Source organism: Dendropsophus ebraccatus, chromosome 9 (genome assembly GCF_027789765.1).
Source record: "Dendropsophus ebraccatus isolate aDenEbr1 chromosome 9, aDenEbr1.pat, whole genome shotgun sequence".
In the NCBI taxonomy this organism is placed as follows: Eukaryota; Metazoa; Chordata; class Amphibia; order Anura; family Hylidae; genus Dendropsophus; species Dendropsophus ebraccatus.
This window is the reverse complement of record NC_091462.1, coordinates 81,097,537-81,120,664: the sequence shown is the minus strand read 5'-3', so window position 1 is coordinate 81,120,664 and position 23,128 is coordinate 81,097,537. Positions and strand designations below refer to the sequence as shown.

The 23,128-nt window shown below is 40.5% G+C and overlaps 1 protein-coding gene across 1 annotated transcript in view; it reads right to left on the bottom strand.

The window, feature by feature from the left end:
* Positions 1–23,128, bottom strand: part of SHISA9 (shisa family member 9) — a 266,177-nt gene that overhangs the window by 183,110 nt on the left and 59,939 nt on the right. Inside the window, exon 2 of the mRNA XM_069985414.1 lies at positions 15,512–15,639. Coding sequence (XP_069841515.1) covers positions 15,512–15,639 — 128 coding nt within the window. The remainder of the gene's footprint in view (positions 1–15,511; positions 15,640–23,128) is intronic.

Sequence of the window (23,128 nt, the reverse complement as noted above, 5' to 3'; positions counted from 1 at the left end):
GCGTATACACATAGTATACGCTCCAGCCAGGATCTTTAGCGGCGCCGCAAACAACTGACATGTAAGTTTTCTGCAGCCGCTATTCATCTAATTGCGGCCACAGAGAAGGATGTCAGTGCACACTATGGAGCAAGTGGCTCTGGTCTCTCACTCCATAGTGTGCAGTGGGGAGTTCTGATGCGGGCGCGCGCGGATGCGCCCGCATTAGAACTCTGCGGCTGCACAAATCATGATGATGACTGGCCGGGTCACGGAACGGCCGGTCTCTTACTGTGTGTGCACATAGCCTAATGGTATACAAATCGGGTGAACAATTTAGATACAATTTAAACATAAATTCCCCTGTGAGACACATGGAAACTGCCCACAAGTTTCACTTTATTGTTATAGTGCAAACAACTATATTCCTTACTCAGCTTATACATAGTCAACCAGAGATCACACCCTCAGTGTGTTATCCATGCCATCCATATCAAGCAGATAGACTTTTTATTGTTAAGTTGATGGTTCGCTGATGATCCCAGTGATATGCCATTACTTAACAAGATTGAAAACCCCTTTACGATAATGCATCCTTACAGCTGGTGGTAGATCTGCAACCACACTATAAACATGCCATCCTCTGCCCCTTAGGCTAAGTAATGCCCGTGCACTTTACATAACAAGAATGTTTTCATTTTATTTAGTTTAAATACCGAATAACATATCCTCCCGACATTCTAATCTTATCTCTATGCATCAATACACAAATAACACATTACAGACTTCATATCTGCTTCAGTAACCAAATACAAAGGTTGTTTTCACTATAATATACTATTGCCCAATAAATATCTAATCAGAACATTTGCAAATAGATTTCAACGTAAACAATTGCAACGTGCACAAACAATTATAATACAAGAACGTAACAAGGGAAAAATATCTGAGGTTTCTATTAAAGGCGTTATCCAACAAAAATCTATTTCTTTCAACTCAATCGGTTTCAGAAAGTTATATAGATTTGTAATTTACTTCTATTTAAAAATCTCAAGTATTCCCATACTTATCAGCTGGTGTATATCCTGCATGAAGTGGTGTTTTCTTTTCAGTCTGACACAGTGCTCTCTGCTGCCATCTCTGTTCGAGACAGGAACTGTGCAGAGCAGCAGCAAATCCCCATAGAAAACCTTTTCTGCTCTGTACAGTTATTGTCTCAGACAGAGTTGGCAGCAGAGAGCACTGTGTCAGACTGCAAAGAAAACAACACTTCCTGCAGGACATACAGCAGCTGACAAGTATGAGAAGACTTGAGATTTCTAAATAGAAGTAAATTAAAAATCTATATAACTTTCTATGTACACCTTTTAAACTAATTAAAAAACAAATAGCCAGACCTGAACAAGCCTTAATGAAAGTTGAATATCTATTGTACCGGTTAAAAAAAATATAGATAGATAGATAGATAGATAGATAGATAGATAGATAGATAGATAGATAGATTTTTCTTTTCTTTATCAGGTCCCGATGAAGAAAAAAGTGTCTTTTGAAATGTGTTGATCTTTTTACAATTAACAAATAAATCTCTGTATTTATTGATCTCGAACTGACTGAATATTTGCATTCCATTTGATCACTGGCTAATAGTTTGATAGATCAATTAATACTGGGATAGGAAACCTTTGGCCCTCCAGCTGTTGAAAAACTACAATTACCATCATGCCTGGACAACCGTTGGCTGATGGGAATTGTAGTTTTGCAACAGATGGAGGGCTAAAGGTTTTCCTATCCCAGTATTAATAGATTCAGGACACTTGAAGGATTGATCAGCTTTACCAAACAACGACAAGGAAATTCACATTTTTGCTTCAATGCTCTGTGAGGACAGTAAAAACCTCTTGTATAGATTTTAAACTGTCAACAGATCAATACAATTGACCTCTAAATCCGAAAAAAAAACTCTATCAGCCATTTTGTTTGATGTTTTCAGCATGTAAAGTGGAAGGCTGTCTGAGGCAATAAAGACTTGGGCTGGCAGCTTGGTGAAAGTGAAAGTGACATGTAAAGTATCTAAGCATGTGATGTGCTGGACATTAGATTATTTGAAGCATCTCTTCTGGGCCGTCCTCTTTAGTATTTCAGTGCACTGGAGCATAAACAGTTGTACATGCTGTATTTGTACAGTACTGGGATAATGGCGTACTACTACAATCCTAACAGTATAGGGTGAACACTTATATATGAGGAAAATAAATATACAATAATTTCCCAGGGGTATTTGGGACCACAAGAGGAATTAAACCTGAACACCCCCTAAAACTATACACATTAGATCACACCAGCCATACAGATCATTGTTGGCCGAAACCATTGACGGGATGGGCCAACCATCTCCTCATAGATGATGTCAGGGGAGGGGACGATTGGGCTGCGTTCTTCTAACTGGATACATTTTTTTGTATATGGAGTGAGTGGTCTCTCAATGGCTTTACTCCTCTTCGGTTCACTGAAAACACACGAAAGCCTACACAGTATATTACATCTTATCAGTATCTAATATGTATGGCCAGATTTAGATTTTATAGGTTATCCATAACAAACTTTGTGAAAAATATCTCCAAAGTCAGTTCTAGTTAAGGCTATATTCTGCTGGATCATTGAGGCCCATTACTGTGCCAAATCCAGGGATCATTGGGGGGCCTCTTCTATCCTGATGGGCCAGTCCAACTCTGCTACCTAGTAAGCCTTAAGTATAAACATAAATTGCTCCATCTATGAGAAGTTGAAAAGTGATAACGGAGAGGGAGGGATATGGTTGCAACTCAGCCTGTCCTACCCACTTTGGAGCAGATTTCGAAGAAGATTTTACCATTTGCAGTAAATCGAGTGAAATCTGTGGCAACAAAAAATCCAGAAGAAAAATGTAGCACATTCATTTGTCCTACGTAAAAAAAAAAAAAATATGGGAACATGAGCTAACATGAGCTTTGATTTCCCTCTTACAAGACACGCTAGTTTACAGGATCTGCTCCATAAGTAGAAGAAAGTGCATGTGTTTTTTTCCATTTTAGCCCGCCACCTTTTCTCATAAAGGACATTAACAGAAGTACAGTATATTAGGCAGGGTATGTGTAGGTCCAACTTTGGGACACTTACAAGTCTTTTCACAGAAATAATTCAGTGCTGGATTTTGCCATAGCACTACAGATACCATAAGATCTCTTTTATAGTGTTAAAAAAATGACCCTGTTCACTATAAATGGTCCAAAATGATGTTTTAATCCACACAAGTGCCTGTTACATGGTACATTAAAATTTATATAGTAACAATTATCAGAATTTTACAGTAATCAGATATTTAATGAGATCCAATCAGGTCGCATTTTGTGCAACCAATGAGTTTTCATGCTGTGTACTACCACGCTGGCTTCAGCTATCGAGCCCACAGCTTGAATTTCCAGGTCTGCTCTTATCATAACTATCTAGATTACACATCTCTTCTACACACACTGTAAATGCTTTTTCTTACAAGTCTGTATATGTAAAACTTGCTTTTGTTATAGATAGTTACTTACTGTCGCTAACTAGCTATTGTGTACCTCAGAGATGCACAGAAGAACCCCAGGATCTCACAATGGTAAGGTAGTGCTGAATTTCTTAATTTAAGGCAATGTGTACTATGAAGTGGTTTTACTTGCACACTGCATGACTGTATTATTTGGGCACTATAAAGACCTTCAAAAGGGGGGGGAGGAGTAACAAGAAGTAATGCAAAGAACATCAACAAGGCTAAGGATGGCCCTGCCTGAAACTTATTTAAAGTGATTCTATAACCACAATCTGTCCCCCCAAACCGCTTGTACGTTCGGATAGCTGCTTTTAATCCAAGATCTGTCCTGGGGTCCGTTCGGCAGGGGATGCAGTTATTGTCCTAAAAAACAACTCTTAAACTTGCAGCCCCGTGTCAAACTGGCATGGCTTAGAATGTCTTTTCCCTAGGCCTGCAACGCCTCTCTATCCATCCTCCCTGCTCTCTTCTCCATTAATAACACCTCTGGCAGAATTTCTCCTAGTTATCTGAACACTGCACATGTGCTGGATCTTTAAGGTACCTGTGCAGTGTTCAGACAAGTGATGATTAGGAGGAATCCTAGCCAGGGGCATTCCTTATGGTGAAGAGGTCGGGGAGGGGGGATGGAGAGGTGGTGCAAACCTACAGGTACTCTAGGCCATGCTAATTTGACACAGGGCTGCAAGTTTAAAAATTGTTTTTTAGCACAATAACTGCATCACCTGCCGAACGGACCCCAGGATAGATCTTTGATTTAAAAGCCACTATCCGAAGGTACAAGTGGTTGGGGGGGGGGGGGGCAGATTGTGGGTACAGAGTCACTTTAAACATGTTCTGAATATAAGCTGCTGATGCAATGATTTATTTTTTACTGTCATATATAGAGTTAAAAGGGCTAGTTCCCTATTATCAGAGAAATAAGCTTCTGCTAATAGTATTATATATTTGTATATTCTTTGCTATTATAATTGTTGCACTTATTATTTATAGTTCTAAATCTGAACACATTACAATTAAAATATAAACTTCCAAAGTGAAAAAGATGGATACTACCTCTATCCAATAGGGGAATCAGACTAAGGACAATTTCCTAATATATAATATTATAATTCTTTAAGCCAACACTTCACAATCTGCATTTAAACCTTTGGCGCTGAAAGTTAAGTAAAATCCTGAAATGAACTGACGTTCTTACCTTTCAAATTTTAAGAGTCAAATCTATAGGAAAATGTCAAGCCTGAGAAGTTTACAGTGTTTTCAATAATCTTTGAGATATAATCTTTGATTTTTTTTTGCCTACTGAATTCAATTGCCCTCTTTCTTTATTAATAAGGAATAATGTTATATTTCCATGTGCCCAATATGTCTAGTAGCATTTATCCTATTTACAGTATGAGATATGATTGCCAAATGTGATGACCAGAATTATTTCCTGGTCGGATCATTACAGCCTTTGCCAGGGCCGAGAACCTTCAGGTGTGCTAAAAAAAGTTACTAGCCTTACTAGCCTTGGGATTAAACTACAAACTGCATTATAATTTACCTTCATCCCCAGCACCCCATGGGGATAGGGATTTATCATAACCTTAGATTATTCTAACCTGCTGATAGTTTTCCTTTAAAGGGTACTCCGGTGAAAATCTTTTTCTTTTAAATGTACTGATTTTAGAATGTTATATCGATTTGTAATTTACTTCTATTTCAAAATCTCAATTCTTCCCATACTTATCAAGTCTGACACATTACTCTCTGCTGCCACCTCTGTCTGAGACAGGAACCGTCCAGAGCTGTTGAAAATCCCCATAGAAAACCTCTCCTGCCCTGGACAGTTCTTGTCTCGGACAGAGGTGGCAGCAGAGAGCACTGTGTCAGACTGAAAAGAATATACCACTTCCCGCAGGACATACAGCAGCTGATAACTACTGGAAGACTGGAGATTTTTTTAAAGAGAAGTAAATCTGAAACAAATCTATAAAATCTTCTAAAACCAGTTGATTTGAAAGAAAAAGATTTTCACTGGATAACCCCTTTAACTTGGTGGCGGAGGAGATTCTTTATCGCCATACTGTATCATTTTTTGAATGATGTATCTCGGTTCCCCTTTGTGTGGGGGATTTTTCCCCACTTCCCGGATCCCAAGGGATCATCTGTAATGTGAGATAAAACAAGTGCAAGGGTTGGATTGTTCTGCAGCACCACCTCAAGTAAGGCAAAGCATTTACCTATAGTCCCCACTGAAATCAATAGCCTGTCTGAATGATGCAAAAATGTGAAAGGTCCTCCAGAGCAAAAGATGTATAAGCTAAAAGAGTCCAGAACACCCCCTCTAGCAGAATTCCCTAATAGAGAATTTGAAAATGGATTTTCTAAACCAGACAACTTGTTCAAACACTGACTCCTCTTATAAGAGATAGTTCACTTTGGAAAAGGTCACAGCAAAAGGTGAATCTGAAAATTACTGTTGATTTCTACTGTTACATGTCAACTAATATCAAGCGCAAAGAATCATACCATAAAAATCCCTTGGGTAGCACACTGTAAATATAGAACAAAATTATCATTAACAACATACAACAGTTAAGAAGATCATTGCATAAGAACCCTCACGTAAATGAGTAGATTGTATTTCCTATAGGAAGGGCCCACATGACATTTTTCTGTGCGTTGCAAGGAGAAACCAGGCTGGCTGCTAAGGGCAAACAGGATGAATTATAAATCTAGTTGTATAAACTGTAAAAAAAAATATGTATAAATAAAAAAAAACATTCTACTAAATAATAAAAAACTATTAAAAAGGTATTCTGACCAAAATGATCTTATTCATGGGGGGGATAAGTGTGAGAATATTTGAGGGTAGGATGTCATTCTCCTATGATCTCCAGAATGGCACCCTGACTTTTCAATGGAGCGGTGGGTCAATACATACTCCATCACTCGAATTATTGTCTATAGTGCCAGCACGAAGAGCTAAGTGCTTATTGCACAGTACGTTTATGCCGAATCACTGCTCCACTCAAGAGTTGGACACCCTGCAATCTCCGACTTCTTCCCTATCCTGAGATTAGAAAATAAAATTATTTAGATCAGAACACCCTTTTCATATTACTTTATTGCTTCTTAAAAATAACCAGTTGAATCCATCGACAGGACCTGGATGTTATTAGTATATCAACAATAGATGGCAATCTAGTGATGGAGCATTTGTGCAGACATCGCTGTGTGTTATATTTGTATACTGCTTCAGAGCATCCCTGTATGTGCTCTGTAAACATTATGACATATCACATATACATGTTTCCATATGAGGAAACTACTGAACATGTGTGCTTGTGTTTCTCATAAAGAAAACAAGCTTTTCACGTCACCATTACAGGAACAATGCATTTGCTGCATCTTCCTCACCAACAAATTCTTAATGCATCCTTTGTGGTCTCAGCTTTGATGATTTCATCCTATTGACCACCCTGTTTTGGTGGCATTATTACGGACGTTGGTACATTATTCCAGTTCAGGCCCTTTTGGGTGTTTTTTTTTTTGAAGGTCTATTAAAAATAGTAGTGAAAGGACATCAAAACTTAAATGTGGGTGAACAACTAAAAATAACATGCATTGTTTGTAAAATAGCATCCACCAATAATTTTTATGAACATTAATTTGTCGCCTTTACACTACGGGGGATATTTATCAAAGTCCAGCCCGAAGCATAGGCCAGGGAGAAAGGGAAAATTCGCCCCTTCTCCCTGGCATACACCTGCCGTATCCCCCGTTCGCCCAATGGGGGGCAGGGGGGCTCAGCAAGGCTGGGAGGAACAGTCTGAACAGCCTACACGCACGCAACTCCCCATTGCACACGAGGCCATAGTCTTGGTTATGATAGCAACTAGAGATGAGCGAACCTCGAGCATGCCAGAGTCAATCCGAACCCGAACATTCGGCATTTGATTAGCAGTGGCTGCTGAACTTGGATAAAGCCCTAAGGCTATGTGGAAAACATGGATATAGTCATTGGCTGTATCCATGTTTTCAAGACAACCTTAGAGTTTTATCCATGTTCAGGAGCCCCAGCTAATCAAATGCCGATCGTTCGGGTTCGGATGGACTCGAACCTGAACCTGGTTCGCTCATCTCTAATAGCAACGTTCAGAGACAGAGTTTTCCAGCATCCATGATACTCCATACTCTTAAGGCTTACATTTGGCACATGGAGCATCTGTATTGCTAGCAATAGATGTAGTCAACTTTTTCCCAAGACAAACACATTCATGCAAATCAATAGGAATTAATGTCAATCCTACCTAACATTTACACAGAATAAGAAAGTTGTGTGAATTCTGAAAATGCCTCATTGTGCCCTCTTTCTCTTGTTCTGATAAACATTGACAAACAAATTTATCAAACGAGTTATCTCAAACTGACTCTTCCTCATACACAACAATAACTCATTACAGATATTACCAAACTAGGCTGGTAACAAATGTGCAATTATTTTTATGGATTTGCTTTTGATTTTTGAAGTGTACCTCCGATCTCAGAAGGATAGAAAACTAATATCATTTAATTACCCATTGCGGAACAAACAAAACAATCCTCATATTGTAGTATTTACAATTTTTTAAAAAAAAATGCAATTTTTGCAGTAGACAAGCTGGAGTATCATAGGCCATGCAATCCATGCACTAATCCTGAGGAACTTGCTCTCTGGTGCCACCTACTGGAAGGTGCTTTTTTTAAAGAAATTGTACCATCAGGTACATTCGCGGTAAGTGTTGCATATGAATAGAAGATGGTTTTGCCACCCTTTTTTGGAACTGCGGCCTTGTTCCCACGTACGACATTGTTCTATTAATGAGCACTGGCCTGGGCTGAAGCACTGGAGGCAGGCCGGCCCGCCCCTAGTGGGAGGAAACCCCAGCCCATGCATTGATTTTAATGAAGCCGCGTCACAGAGGGGAGGAGGATTCCTCCCACTGGGGGTAGACGGCCCGCCTCCAGTGCTTCAGCCCAGGCTGGTGCTTGGTAGTAGACCGCTACCATGCACGGGAAGCAGGCCACGGTTCAAAAAAAGAACTGCGACACCGGCTTCCCCGCACCGACGCCGTTCTATTCATATGCAACACTTAAATGCTCAACCCCTTTAAGAGCCTTAGTTAGTTAGGTTCAAGACTCTTAAAGAGGTTGGGCTGGTCACAGAGGTATTCAGGTCACTACAAGACAGAGGAGATCAGAATCCCTAGGGGGACAATTAGGGGGTCAGACCCTTGCTTTGAGGCCCAGTAAATGTTTCCTGTGTGAATGCAGTTTGCTGCAGAAGCAGAATGAGCAACCTTATAATCCCTGACCCTGATGAAAGAAGGTCTGTTTACTCCCTGTTGTGCCATTCTTAGGGCAGGTGTGGGTGACAGTGCTCTGCAGGTAACCTTGAAGGTCTGACTTTTCTCACCTCATTCATGGAGGGTGTGACACTACATTCTACAGGGTGATATTACAGATAACAGGTGGAGGATGGGGGTACTTATTTCTGAAACGAGGGCAAGACAGACAGGGGAATATACTAAGACTGAGGTTAAATAAAATTATATATACTCTTGCACTGTATTTATCAGCTGTAGAAATCTATGCCAGAGCAAGTTTGGCACATGGGGACAGCCAAGCTGCCCTCACATGAAGCCATATCCCCTCTGTGGCAAACCCATGTGCCAGGCACAAATTCCCCCAATATACTGTACTTACTCTACATTTGTTTTCCTGGGAGCCCTGCTTCTGGATATATTAATGTTGATGTGATTATTTTGCCCCAACTTAGAATTTTCAAAACATAATAAATAGATAGTAAAGTCTTCAATACTTTTTCTGGCTTTGACATCCAAAAAGGTGGCTTTTATGGCCCGAGCAAATGTCATGTCACACGGACTTACCCTGAGTATTACTGACAATATACTTAAACTATCCAGCTGGCAGTCCTCCAACACCAATAAACTTAGCTACATGGCATTCTATTTCATTTTATGTTATTCAGACAATATACATGTTACATTGTGCTCTAGTTGTGCGCAAAGTGTTAAAAAACAAGAATATACGTAAGGAGGCATTGTGTAATTTGGTTAGAGGGTTATATTATAGATATATGGTGTAGGACTACAGCCACTATGCAATATAGGTTGAGGCCACAATAACCCCTTCACTACAGGAGACAGGCTCCATTGTAAGGGCCCTATTACACGGAAGGATTTTTGTGCAGAAAATCTTTATATTATTCGAATTTACACGATTATCGTTCTGTGTAATTGCAGGCAACAATCGAAAAATCTTATGGTGCGTTTACACGAAACGATAATTGGCCCGATCGTACGATTAACGATGCCGAAGTAACGATTTTTTTTTCATAACGATCAGCATTTATACGGTACGATATATCTCACGGAAAATTCGTTTAGTGATCGTTTTGCAAACGCTTAAGCCTATCTCACACATTGGTTAAATCAGCGAACGACTGTTCACACGGAACGATTTGCGAATTTTTTGCGAACGACGAACGACGATTTGATAACATGTTGAAAGATCAAAATGAGCGATGTATCGTTCATCGTTTGACCGTTCGCTGCGTTTACACGTACGATTATCGTTCGAATTCGATCGTTATCGCGCAAACTCGCACGATAATCGTTACGTGTAAACGAACCATTAGTGTGTCATTGATCATTGATTTAGATCTGACCCTAAACTCAACGTTAATCATTTGCTAATCATTCACCGTAATTCCACATTTGTTCCCTGTGTTCTCCAAATCGTTCCTTCTTTTGCTGGGATCAGATGGAATAAACGATCATGGTAACGATAAACAATCTCGTTTACGATCGTTTATCATTAATCATTAAAAATCGTTTCGTCTAATAGGACCCTAACTCTCCTGAAGTGAGTGGAGATCGCGGCAGATCGTGCCACACCCGGATGCTAGCCAATCCAAACTTTTGACAGACGGTTTTATTAACTGTGTGAACAAACTCTAAAACACAATCTAAAGCACAATCCTTCTACAAAGAAACCTTCTCAAATGCCGCTTTTAATGTAAATTTGAACCCTAGGCCTCTTTTGTAAAAACTGGAAAAAAAAAAATCTTAAATAGCAACCAGTCAGAACACAGCCCTTTAGGTGAGTTCACACTAGGCATATGTTCATAAAAACTACGGCCGTTGTTGCCGAGTGCAACAACGGCCATGGTTATTGCGAAAATATACGTAACATTGCCACCTATGGGATCCCGGCCGGAGTGTATACACATAGTATACACTCCGGCCGGGATCCCTCTCGGCGCCACGAGAAACTGACATGTCCGTTTTCTGCGGCCGCTATTCAATGAATAGCAGCCACAGAAAACCCTGTCAGTGCACTCCTCCAGTGCTCACTCCATGGTATGCAGTGGGGAGTTCTGATGCAGGAGCGCAGGGATGCGCCCGCATGAGAACTCTGCGGCTGCAAAGATCATCCGGCCAGTACTGCAGTCTGCAGTCTCATACAACGTCTGAACATAGCCTTAAAGTGACACTGTCACCTCCTTTTTGCATTCTGACATCTCTACACAGGTGTAAATGGTAAATTTAGCGGTTTTCATACCTTATTTTATATCATATGTCATGGTGCTTGTTCAAGTAAAAAGTCATCTTTTATCAACTGCAGATTGTGTTAAGTGGGTGGGGCCTCGCGGCATTAGCGCCACTAAGCCCCACCCACAACGTCACAGTCGGTCCCGCCCCCTTGCAGGACATTGGACCAGGCTGGCCGAAAGGTCTAGACCCCACCCCCTTTACGTCGGCCGTGAGGCCACACCTACTTAATACAATCTGCAGCTGATAAAAGGACACTTTTTACTTGAACAAACATCATGACGTATGATATGAAATAAGGTATGAAAAACGCTAAATTTACCCTTTACACCTGTGTAGAGATGTCAGATTGCACAAAGGGGGTGACAGTGTCACTTTAAGCTGTATTAGAATCTTGCAAGAAAATTCTGGCACGTTTAATGCTTTTTTGGCTATGCCCCTGTTTACAGAGCCCATGCCCCGATTTCCATGGTTATGCCCTTTAGTTGGATAGTGGAAGAATTGGATGCGACTAAAGAGTGCATAAAACCCATATTAAAAGTGGTGCAAGTCAAGTCAATTATTGCCACAAATCAAACCAGGATTCTGGCGCATTTGCAATAGTAAATCTGCTCTAATAAGCGAATTGCATTGTATGCATTACTGTATATGCCAATATATTACACTGAAGAGAACAATGCTATCCATAAGGTATACACAGCTTATCCTTTAATTCCAATAACTGACAATAGTAAGAGACACAGAGGCTAAGGCGCTAGATATAAAAGCCATCTCACTATACGATTCTATTGATATGTTTTATTCTCCTCTGTAGTGATTGTTAATAGCATCCCTTCAATGTGACACTGATCCGTTCACACTGACATTCACCCAAATTCTGTTCCCTCAGATTATTCCTCGGCAGATAAAAGAGAAGAAGATGCCGCCTGTAGCAGAGACTCATCCTATTTATAATAAATCCAACAAGCCGTGCCTACCTACCTTAACCGCTTGCTGCAAGCTATACATACATCACAGACAGCAAAGAGCCTAATAAAATGATGCTGTTAGATGCTTGTCCTGTCTCATGTGATTCACAGTAATGGCAGACATAATGTATGACCTCTGTCTATGTCATAGATGGACTGCACAATCCTGTTCTCAGACAATAAACAAGGTGCTGGATCTTTCACCCACTAACTTACAGACAAGCTTTTCCTTGATCTAAATGTCACATCTCGGTGAAGAACAAGCTGTTATTTATAGATCAGGGCCAGATTAAAGGCGAAGTCCAATAATACAAATAAATGACATATAAATCAGACATCATATAATTGTCACAGCAGGGTCCAGGAGCTGGGACCTTCACCAATGTCTGATTCACAGGTGTAGTAAATTCAGTGGGGGTTATGGAAGCCTACAAGTCCCAATACCAACATGACTGACATATCATTAAATTATACTGGAAAATATGTTTTTATTATGCAGTGTGTATAGAAATAAATCTATCCGGTGCCTGCAATGAAGCTTAAATGGTTATGTCCATCTTGGATATTTATGGCACATCCACAGAATATGCATACATGTCTGACATATGTGAGTCCCAATTCAGGGACCTGCAAATCTACATCCTACCCATATGCCAGCCACTATATACAAGAAAAGATAGAATAGAAAGGTACATGGCATACTAAATAAATAGACTAGAGAGATATTGGGATGACACATTCCTTTAGAATTGCGTATCTGCAGGGTAAAACATGCAAACATAGAAGAATGTTGGCAGAAAAAGACCTCTGGGTCCACCTAGTCTGCCCTTCTTATTATCTTAGGATAGATATATTATATATATTTTTGTTTTTATATTATTAAAACAATATGATGAGTGTCCACTGAGTATGGTGTCACATGCAGTAAAAGTCCAGCAAATGACATGTAATGGTGTTTATTCTATCGATATACTACCAATGTTGGTGGTAATCCAACCCCTTTAAGCTCCTGTACAATAATGAACTGCCTGCTAAATTTACTAATGCTGTCTAGTTCTAATAAATCTGGTGCATCTGCGGACTGTCTAGTCTGGGTTTACCAGTCTATTCTGTCTTGTTGCACTTTGTTTAGATTCATTCATGCGTTCTTTGGGCACTATGTACATTTATGCCACAAGAGACACGCCCCTTACAACCAATGATCCACCCCTTCTCAGATAAACCACACCCATCAACCACCTTTTTTCAGATAAGCTACACCCCTCACCACCAATGATGTATTTTTGATGCCAATGATGACTAACAAAGAGCTGCTAACTAACAAAAATCAGAAAAAGCCTTCAAACTGCATGATGCACCCCTAAATTGGTGGAGCTGCCCACCTGAGGCCTAACCATTCATGGACACCTAAATTACAATCTTACTTCTAGTGCCATATTTATCATCTTCTAGCATGGGTATGGTGTACTTCCTCTTGGGTCATCGCCACTGGGTGTAGTATACATGGTAAACAATGAGGATATTGACAGGTGCTACAAAGACTTAAAGGTGAAATGCTGGAAAAAGAAAAGGCGACCCATAGGACACATAGGAACACCAAATATTCATATGCACTATAATATAAAGAGGTCTTGTTCTTGTGTTCTTCTGTCAAGCTGTTACATCTTTAGTCAGTCATCTGACAAGCCATTTTTCTAGCGCTCCCGTTGGCTAAGCATAAGGCCAGTCGCTTAATTATCATGATTCACCATAGGAAAATTAATGCTATTTAGGTGTTGACGTAATTTCAACAAATTTGTGAAATTTCTTTCGAAAATGTGCTTCATTTGTTGACACTAATTATAATGCTGCGATTGTCCTTTATGGATGAAAACTCCTGGTATAAGGATTATAACATTCTAAAGCAAAGTCAGACAGAAAAGTAACCATGCATATTCCTATTTTTACAACATTTTCAGCATTTATACAAGTGACATCATGGAGATCTTATTATCCCATCTGTATTGAAATAATCATTTTAAAAGCCAATGAAATACACATGAAATAAGTTTTTTTTTCCAAATACATTAATGAAAAAATAATGCTATGACAGTGAAAAATGGATGTTGTACAGATCCATTATACAGCACCTATCCATGGTATGGTACACCTCTATATGCAAAATCTGTGATTATGGAAATCTTTGCTTGTAATATTATATAACCTATCTGTAAGAACTCATATGCTCTTCACCTTTGATATTAACCATTGACAATCATGCTCTAATATTGTTATATGCAAAATCTGATCTCTGGGACCCCCCCATGAGACCCCCAGTCCTGGTGCACTGTGCACTATGCCGAACAGCCCCCAGCTATGCTACTGTGCAGTAAATGGGGCCGACTTCTGACCCTTGCACAGTCGGGGGCTCAAAATGCTATTGTGCAGGGCATACAATGCTACACTTCACAAGATGGGTTCCTCACTTATCACAAAGTGATTTTTAGTAGAAAAGAAATAAGATAAATGATGTGAACTTGCTGTCCCCTAGTCCCTCGGCACACAGGTAACACAGTCTTGTCTATACTAGTGAGATATTTCTATGCAAACCCTATTCATATACACATGTGACAACAGATGGATATAAAAATGCAGCTATGATTCCTTGGCCACCATGGGGGGGGGGGGGGGGGCATGCCATTACTTTCATGCTGCCTGAACCATGTGTCATTGAGGTAGCTTAGCTACTGTCTGTCGCGCCCTATAACCAAACAATTCTGATGGACCAGCAAAAAGTTGCCAAGAACCAGCCGATGCCCCATGGTTCGGGCAGCATAAAGCGATGACAGGTTCCTCTTAGGCTCTTGTGTATAATTTTCTAATAAGGTAAATGTGCACTGATGTAATCATGTGCATATAGATAGGAAGAATCCAGAGACTTTTCAGTTCCAGGTAAAGTAAAAGCAACAAAACCAATGTCCGCAAGTAGGGTTAATGCCACTGCTATATCAACAACTCAGAGACAAGCCTGACTCGGATTTGAATACATGCCCAGTGGGACTTTTTTAGAGACAAATCAGCCAAGTTACAGACTTGCCATTATCAACCAAGGTTAAAATCAAGCTGAAAACATACAGATGTCTGCAAAATTCATTCAAGTGTGAACAGACCACAAACCTGTTTACAACTATGACGATGACCTCAGTCGACTTTGCACCCCCAAGCCACCAGGGGACACATGGCACCACAGTATTATATCACATAAGCGCTCATACATTTCTGACCAAGCAATTATGCAATTGCCAGCAGGCTAGAAATTAAACTACATGACAACAATCATAAAGCGGTTTTCGGAGTACACGTCCAGCTGCGGGACTGTAACCAAATGCAAAAGCCTATGTAATAAAACTCACGTAAGTTATTTGCAGATGGTCGGGACTGCATGGTTTCATAGTGCTGCATGTGAACGACAAGGTTGGCATCTCTCTCCATGTGGTCTGTCGAGCAGTGGCCCTGTTGTCTCATCACGTCAGCAAGAGCCCTAAGAATAGGAGGAAAGTTAAAAACTTATATTATTATTGCTACAAAACAAGAAGCAAGCAAACAGTTACATAAAACAAAACTATCCAATCTGAATATATACAGCAATATACAAATAGAGATGAGCAAATTACCAGTATAAACAAAGCAAAGCGATTCAATAGCTTGGCGATCTGCTTATCAGCCGGCTGCCTTTGGGCTCCATGCCGCTGCGTGCCACTTCTCCCCGGGTGAATGGAAAAGCTGGTGAAAACTAGAATTGTCTTAGTGCCCCTAACAACCAACCAGTTTTCACTTTTCATTCCATTTCTTTGAAAAAAGAAAAGTGGAATCTGATTGGTTGCTAGGGGCAACTAAGATAATTCTACTTTAAACCAGTTTGATAAATCTCCCCCAAAGTCTCTTATGAATTTAATAAGGGCACCCCAATGTTGACCATAGCTGAGAACCACTAAAAAGTTTTGCTTTTACTGATCTTTGTTTCTGCATCAGAACAGATGTGCCCTCCCTTTACTTTCCTATTGGCTAAACATATCATGAGATGAGTGGCATAAGAATATAACATATTATATATATGTATGAATGTAATCTCACTGATTTATGTACTGTACTTGTGTACTATCCTGTGCTGATGTCGCATAGTGAAAGGGTTCGGAAAAACAAGGCTTTCTTTTGCAATGAGGCAGCAAACATGTTCAGTCATACACTGGGATAACCTGAGTCCACCATCAATTAATATAGAACAAGCAGACTGTGTTCACTTTTTACTACATCCTAATCTATGCAGTTATTATTTTGCCAGCAAGTTATAGCATTGTTACCTAACATGCAGATCTCCAACTAGACTAAACTGCACCATCCATCATGCCCTTAGGCTATTTTCTTACATAGCAAAAGTGAACATGTTCATTCTTCAGCGCGGAGAGAGGAGCCACCCATAGACTCATTATGACAGGGAGGCTGGCAGCATTGCGCCGCAGAATGCCTCCACTTTTGCTACATGTGAACGTAGCCTTACAGTTGAAGGCTGTCCACTGTTTCCTGGTACCAGTTAAAATACACAACGCCTGCTCCGCCAATCAGTGGCTTTGGTGGGTCACCGTCATGGCCAAGAAATGGCTGTGTGGGCATTTTTTGCGGGTCAAGGTGAGATGAGGACCAGGAAGTGGATATTTGCAATGAAGGAGTATTTGACAGCAATGGATCCCCTGATGACGTATTTAGTACTTTTCAAACAGTTATTTGTTTATCAACTTTGTTAGAATTGTTCATATAGGAAGTGATTTCCTCCAAATCATATCTTTTGCTACATGTCTACACCTCTAGAGTCTACAGCTTTGCCATCAGTTCTATCTACCAGAGGATCCACTTGATAAGTTAAGCATGTGTCATCACAGGGCCGTCATGATCCACATTTACTGGGCATCTTTAAACCCCTTTTCCATATCAGAGTTTTATTCAAATTTGTAACTCCAAATTTATACATACAATTGATAGCCCTATTATCCTGTCTGTCTGCTCCAATCACCTCTAAGATCAGGACCTGATTTCCATTAAAACCCAGTCACTCACTATGTCTGATGTCTCCTATAGTGTATACTTAGTGTGCCTATACTCGCTTCCTACCCTGGGATTTGCTATCTTGATAAATGTAACCTGACCTTGGCTTGTGTCCCAGACTACGTGTTTGTCTCCTTACTTGGTCTGTATTTTTGTCCTCTGTTTTTTTGGTCTCTGGTTTGCCTCATTGATTGTTTATTGCCTAGCGACTTTGTACTAGTATCTGCTTCTTCTGGTTTGACCTTAGCTTGCTGATATTTGTCCTAGTCTCGTAATTGTCTTGTTTGTTTTATATTTCTCTTGTGTCCTGTTCCAACTATATGAGTGTAGGGAACATCTCCAAGTTGTCCTGTGTTGTCTAGGACATGTTGAGGCAAATAGGCAGGGAAAGTGGGCGTGGGTCAGCGTCACTTGTCTCTGTGTCACCTGTGTGTGCCCTGACCTATCCTGACAGAACCTCAATACATAAAGAGAAGAAACTGAGACAGCAGCAAAAGTAGCAATAACCAAAGGTGTAAATAATGGGGCCATATATTAGAGAACCCACACATATTGCTAAGATAGGAGAAAGCCATTAACCTAAACAAAAATGTTCAATGTACTCTTGAACGGGCCCCTCAGCCAGTGGGCCCCATAGCAGGTGCTATGTCTGCTATGGCTATAGTTACACCCATGATACTAATGCATTTGCATATGTGTGATAAATAACAGATGAAAGCTTTGTCTCTATTATTGTGAGATCCAAGCGATAAACGGCATAATGATATAAAGGAGTGAGGAGATTGTAATTAAAATGTAATAAAATCACAAATAGCGCATTCTTGTTTTGACAAGTAGACATTATCTAATATTTGCCATCATTCACGTAATTTGTTCTGACCCAATTTCATAGGCAAACGTAATTTTTTATATTCCTAACACAAAACAATGCATCTGTCAAATTGTATTACGTTATTTCAATAAGCCACATTTCATGATTTAATAAAACTCAACACAACTTGACACATGAGTCACAATGAATCAAACTATTTTATACAAAGGACTGGTCTTTTAGGGGTAAGTAGCAGCCACCCCGGGCTCAGAAGATTTTTGAAGATCTCTGAATTGTGCTGTGGTCTTTAGTCCTGACACACTTACTTTGCTGATAGAAGAACAGTAATATTTAAGAGCATTAACTAATGAGTGTAAATCCATCCATGGATAGATGTGCCAGGATGATGACATACGTACATTACATAAAAACTCGCCTTGCTGTTTTACCAACAGAAAGGAATATAATATAAAATGTTAGTGAAAAAATTTTCAAATACTAAATTATATTATTATTAGAATTCGCAGTTTAAAGGGATTGTTTCATTATTTAATATATCCATTGTATAGTTCATAAAACATTAACAATGTTTGCCATTTACATACTATACAATGAGGAGTCATGACATTTACTTAAATTCAGTACTATGGCGTCACTTGGTGTTCAAAGTATATAGCAATATGCACGTCCACCTAGTGAGCTAATTACTGGGTGTGTTCTGTATAGTTATCCCCTGTTCATCGGAGAGCAGTTAGGAACATACCAGCGCCTTAGCAGTGGCATGTAGAGATGAGCGAACCGGTTCGGCCGATATGGGATCCGGGTCGGATTTTCCCAAATATCCGAGTCTGGTTGGATTTTTCTTGCTTTCTAAAATGGCAGCCGCTATTTTAGAAAGCAGGAAGTGTTCCGGGTGGGAAAAGCGCTTTCCCATGATGCCCGGAACACATCCAATCAGCAGGGATGTTGCACTAGCCCACCCCCTGTGTCACGTCGGTAAAGCTTTAAGAGGAGCGGCCTCCATGTTCACTGCTGAGGCTCCTGTACTGGCCTCAAATGACTATTGCTGGACCTCCACTGGCCTCCAATGACTGCTGCTGCTTCTGTACTTGCCTCAAATGACTATTGCTGGACCTCCACTGGCCTCCAAGACTACTGCTGCTCCTTCACTGCATTTGTGACCTTTTTCCTGCATAGACCCTGTAATGGTGAATATTAAAGTCTATTTAAGTCTATTAAAGTCTTTGAGATATTAAAAAGATTTTGATGTTACTGACACGTAGAGCCCTAAATTCAACCAAATACACTGCCCCCGTATCATATAGATGCTTTAAACAATGAAATCCGAAGAAATCCGAAATCCGGTTGAACCGAACTTTTTTAAAAAATCCGGAAGTCCGGTAGGAACGAACTTTTGAAAAGTTCGCTCATCTCTATTGGCATGGCAGCACAGCTGACAAGACTCCTTCTGAAAAGGACATCAGCTGCCAGAGGGGGTTGGAGACTAATTTATGACACCCAGAGCTCTTAAATTGGCATAGATTGTTTAGGAAAGACACCTAAAGCAAAAAAAAAAAAAAAAAAAAAAGAAAGAAATGGCTCAAAAGATATTTTATAAGCTAGAAACAATAAAAACTGCTTTAAAGCAGCTACTTACCATATTTCAAGACATCTGGTATGAGAATGATTGATGGGATAACACCTTTAAATATTAATATGAATACTTGGAGACACAGTGGACTGGCACTACCTGCGCACAGTGTAAACTTAGGACTGGAGGCAGTAAACCAAATAAATAGCGGGGTTCTCTTCCTGACCGGAAAAGGCAGTGTGCAAAGAAGTCCAATATTAAAGAAAAAAAATCGGAGGCACTCACCGCTGGAAGTCTTTTTTTATTTCAGGATAAAAAAAACATAAATCCAAAGCGGTTAGCAGGTGGGGGAGACGCCAGACAACACAGGAAAGTGTTGATCAGCATCTTCACCGTCTGCCAACCACTCCAGTTTTATGTTTTGTATCCTAAAATAAAGAAGAATTCCAGCAGTGAGTGCCTCCAATTTTCTCCTTTAACATTAACATTTGGCTGCTGCAAAACTGCGAATTCTTCATATAATTTTGTATTTAACCCTCAAGCCCAAACTCTCTGTAACTCTTTTACAGGCAGAGTAGTATACTGCAGTTGTTTATAAGGGCAGAATTGGACTGGGCCAGAGGATGCCCTTATATACCCAGACTGATATACCCAGGCACAATGAAACAATGTGTACCTGACATCACATAACTCGCCACTAGGATTGATTTCTTATAGGTTCCTAAACAATCTTTTTGACCATCTGAAGATACATGTTGCACGTTCAATGATAACAAAGTTAACAATGCAAGTAAGGATGGATGTGCATATTTTCTGCATCGATGTAAGGTGAGCCCCAGGGTTATTTCTTTAAGTGTGCTGCAAATACTGTGACGGGATAATGCCAACATTCTATAACGGAGTAACACCGCCATGCTGTGATGGGATAATACTACCATGTAGTAACTGAATCACAACACCATGCCATAACTAGATAACACCATCATACCATAACTGATCAACACCATCATACCGTCACTTCAAAAAAGTAAACATGAAATGTAGAAAAATCCCTTTCCAGTATAAGTGCATATACAACATGTGCAGTATAAAGGGAGAAAGGGGCTATTGGAACACAAGAGGAGAAGGATTAAATGGTTTAAAACATAACTTTATTAGATCATGTAATAAAAAATGTATTATTCTAGAAGCAGTACTAAAAGGCTTTTAGGGCACTATAAGAACTAGTGCAGGTGCCTTCTGGTACAAGCACTGTATTTCTAGGTTTTGATCAATCCCTTCTGGCAGTGTGGTGTTTGAAATAAGGATAAAAGTAGCTGCTTTCCTCCTCCTCCCTGGTCCCTCTGATCTGGTGTATGTTTTCCATCCTCCTTTCCCTTATTTTACATGTTGCTTTGGAACATTATGATGTATAGAATGTTTTTTTATTGTCCTTTAATCAATTGTTTTAAATCAATTCCTAAATCAATAGGAATTGATAAAATGTATTCTCTACAACAAAAAGTAGAAAATACTTTGTGCGGAGGGGAACATAGCATATTTTTCTATGGGATCCTGGCCGGAGCATATACGCATGGTATACGCTCCAGCCGGGATCCCGTGCGGCGCCACAAAGAACTGACATGTCAGTTTTCTGCGGCGGCAATTCAGTGAATTGCGGCCGTAGGAAACCCTGTCAGTTCACACAATGAAGCGAGCGGCTACAGCCACTTGCTTCATTGTGTCCTATGGGGAGTTCTGATGCGGGCGCGCGCTGATGCGCCTGCATCACAACTCTACGGCCATAAAGATCATCCGGCCAGTACTGGCCGGGATGATCTGTGCAGGGATCGGCTGTTCTGTGACGGAACGGCCGGTCTCTGCACAGATCATCCCGGACAGTTGTGTGAACATAGCCTAAAGGCGTTCTCCAGCCTTTATAGAATATAAGAGTGTAGAACAAGCCATGTTCCTGTGTCTGACTACCTAGTTGTCAAAAAGGATAAGATATCCTCCTGGTATCCACGGTGCAATCAGCTCATTAGAGATCACAGACTAGTGTTATTTCTATGTTGGATGACACCAAGATTTGTAGTACAGTAAAATCTATGAAAGATGTGCATAAATTACAAGTGGACTTGGACAAACAGAGTGTTTGGGCATTCACTTGCCAAATTGGGTTCAATGTGGATAAATGTAAAGTTCTGCACCTGGGTACTAATAACCCACATGCATCATATGTCCTGGGGGGAGTTACTCTGGAAGAGTCACTGATAGAAAAGGATCTGGGTGTACTCACAGAACAGCACACAATGTCAGTCAGCTGCTTCTAAGGCCAGCAGGATATTGTCATGCATTAAAATAGGCATGGATTCATAGAAAGGATGTCCTAGAGCTGGAAAAGGTACAAAGACGGGCAACTAAACTAATAAGGGGAATGGAGCATCTTAGTTATGAGGAAAGATTAAAAGTTATCTTATCTCGAGAAGAGGGAGAGAAGTTGTTAACTTATTTAAGTTTATAGATGGCCCCAACAAGAAACATGGGGAAAAGATGCTGTAAAGCCCCCACAAAGACAAAGGGACACTGCCTCTGCCTGGAGAAAAAAAAAGGTTCAATTTCTGGAGGCAACAAGCCTTCTTTACCATGAGAACAGTAAATGTGTGGAGCTGTCACCTTAGGCAGGGCCGTAGGGAGGGGGGGGGGGGCAGGGGGCAGCTGCCCGAAGCACAGAGACCAGGGGGGGCACCATCACAGGAAGCAGAGAGAGAAGGATTACAGTGGATGAGGCAGCCTGGAAGTGTCTTGCCCTCTGTCAGTGTGGGGAGACAGGAGACGATTTTAACTTGATCAAAAGAACTATTTCCCATACTGTCCTGTCTCCTGGCTGCTGGTTAGCTATAATTTGCACAGAATCGCTGTGTTTTTACCGAGATTTTGCGCAAATTAGGGCTAAACAGCAGCCAGGAGACAGTACAGCAAAGTTACTGTAGATGGTGAAGGACCTTGACATGTGACTGTGATGTCACCGCAGGTCCTGTATGTACACTGCACTATGGAGGAGGAAGAAAGAAAATACAGATGTGTAGAAAGGGGAGGACAATCAGGGGTGCCCAGTCTGGGGAGGGGGTAAAGGGTGCCCAGTCTGGGGAGGGGGGCATGGGGGTACAGGGTGACACCAGTCTGGGATGGGGGGAGACACACAAGAGAGTGTCCAGTGTCTATTTAGGGGTCTGGTTGTACATTATTATATACTTAACCCCTTAATAACTGCCCTCTCCAAATATATATCACATCTATATAAACCTCACCTACTATCTGCAGAGGTAGGGAACCTTGGCTCTCCAGTTGTTGCAGAACTACAACTCCCATCATGTCTGGAAAGCCAAAGTTTTAGCTTTGACTGTCCATGTATGATGGGAGTTGTAGTTTTGCAACAGCTGGAGAGCCAAGGTTCCCTATAAAGCACCTGTATCTGTATATACAGCGACCACAATACAAGTCATTTTTCTAAATTATTTCTATTTTTAATTTGGTGATGGAATACCT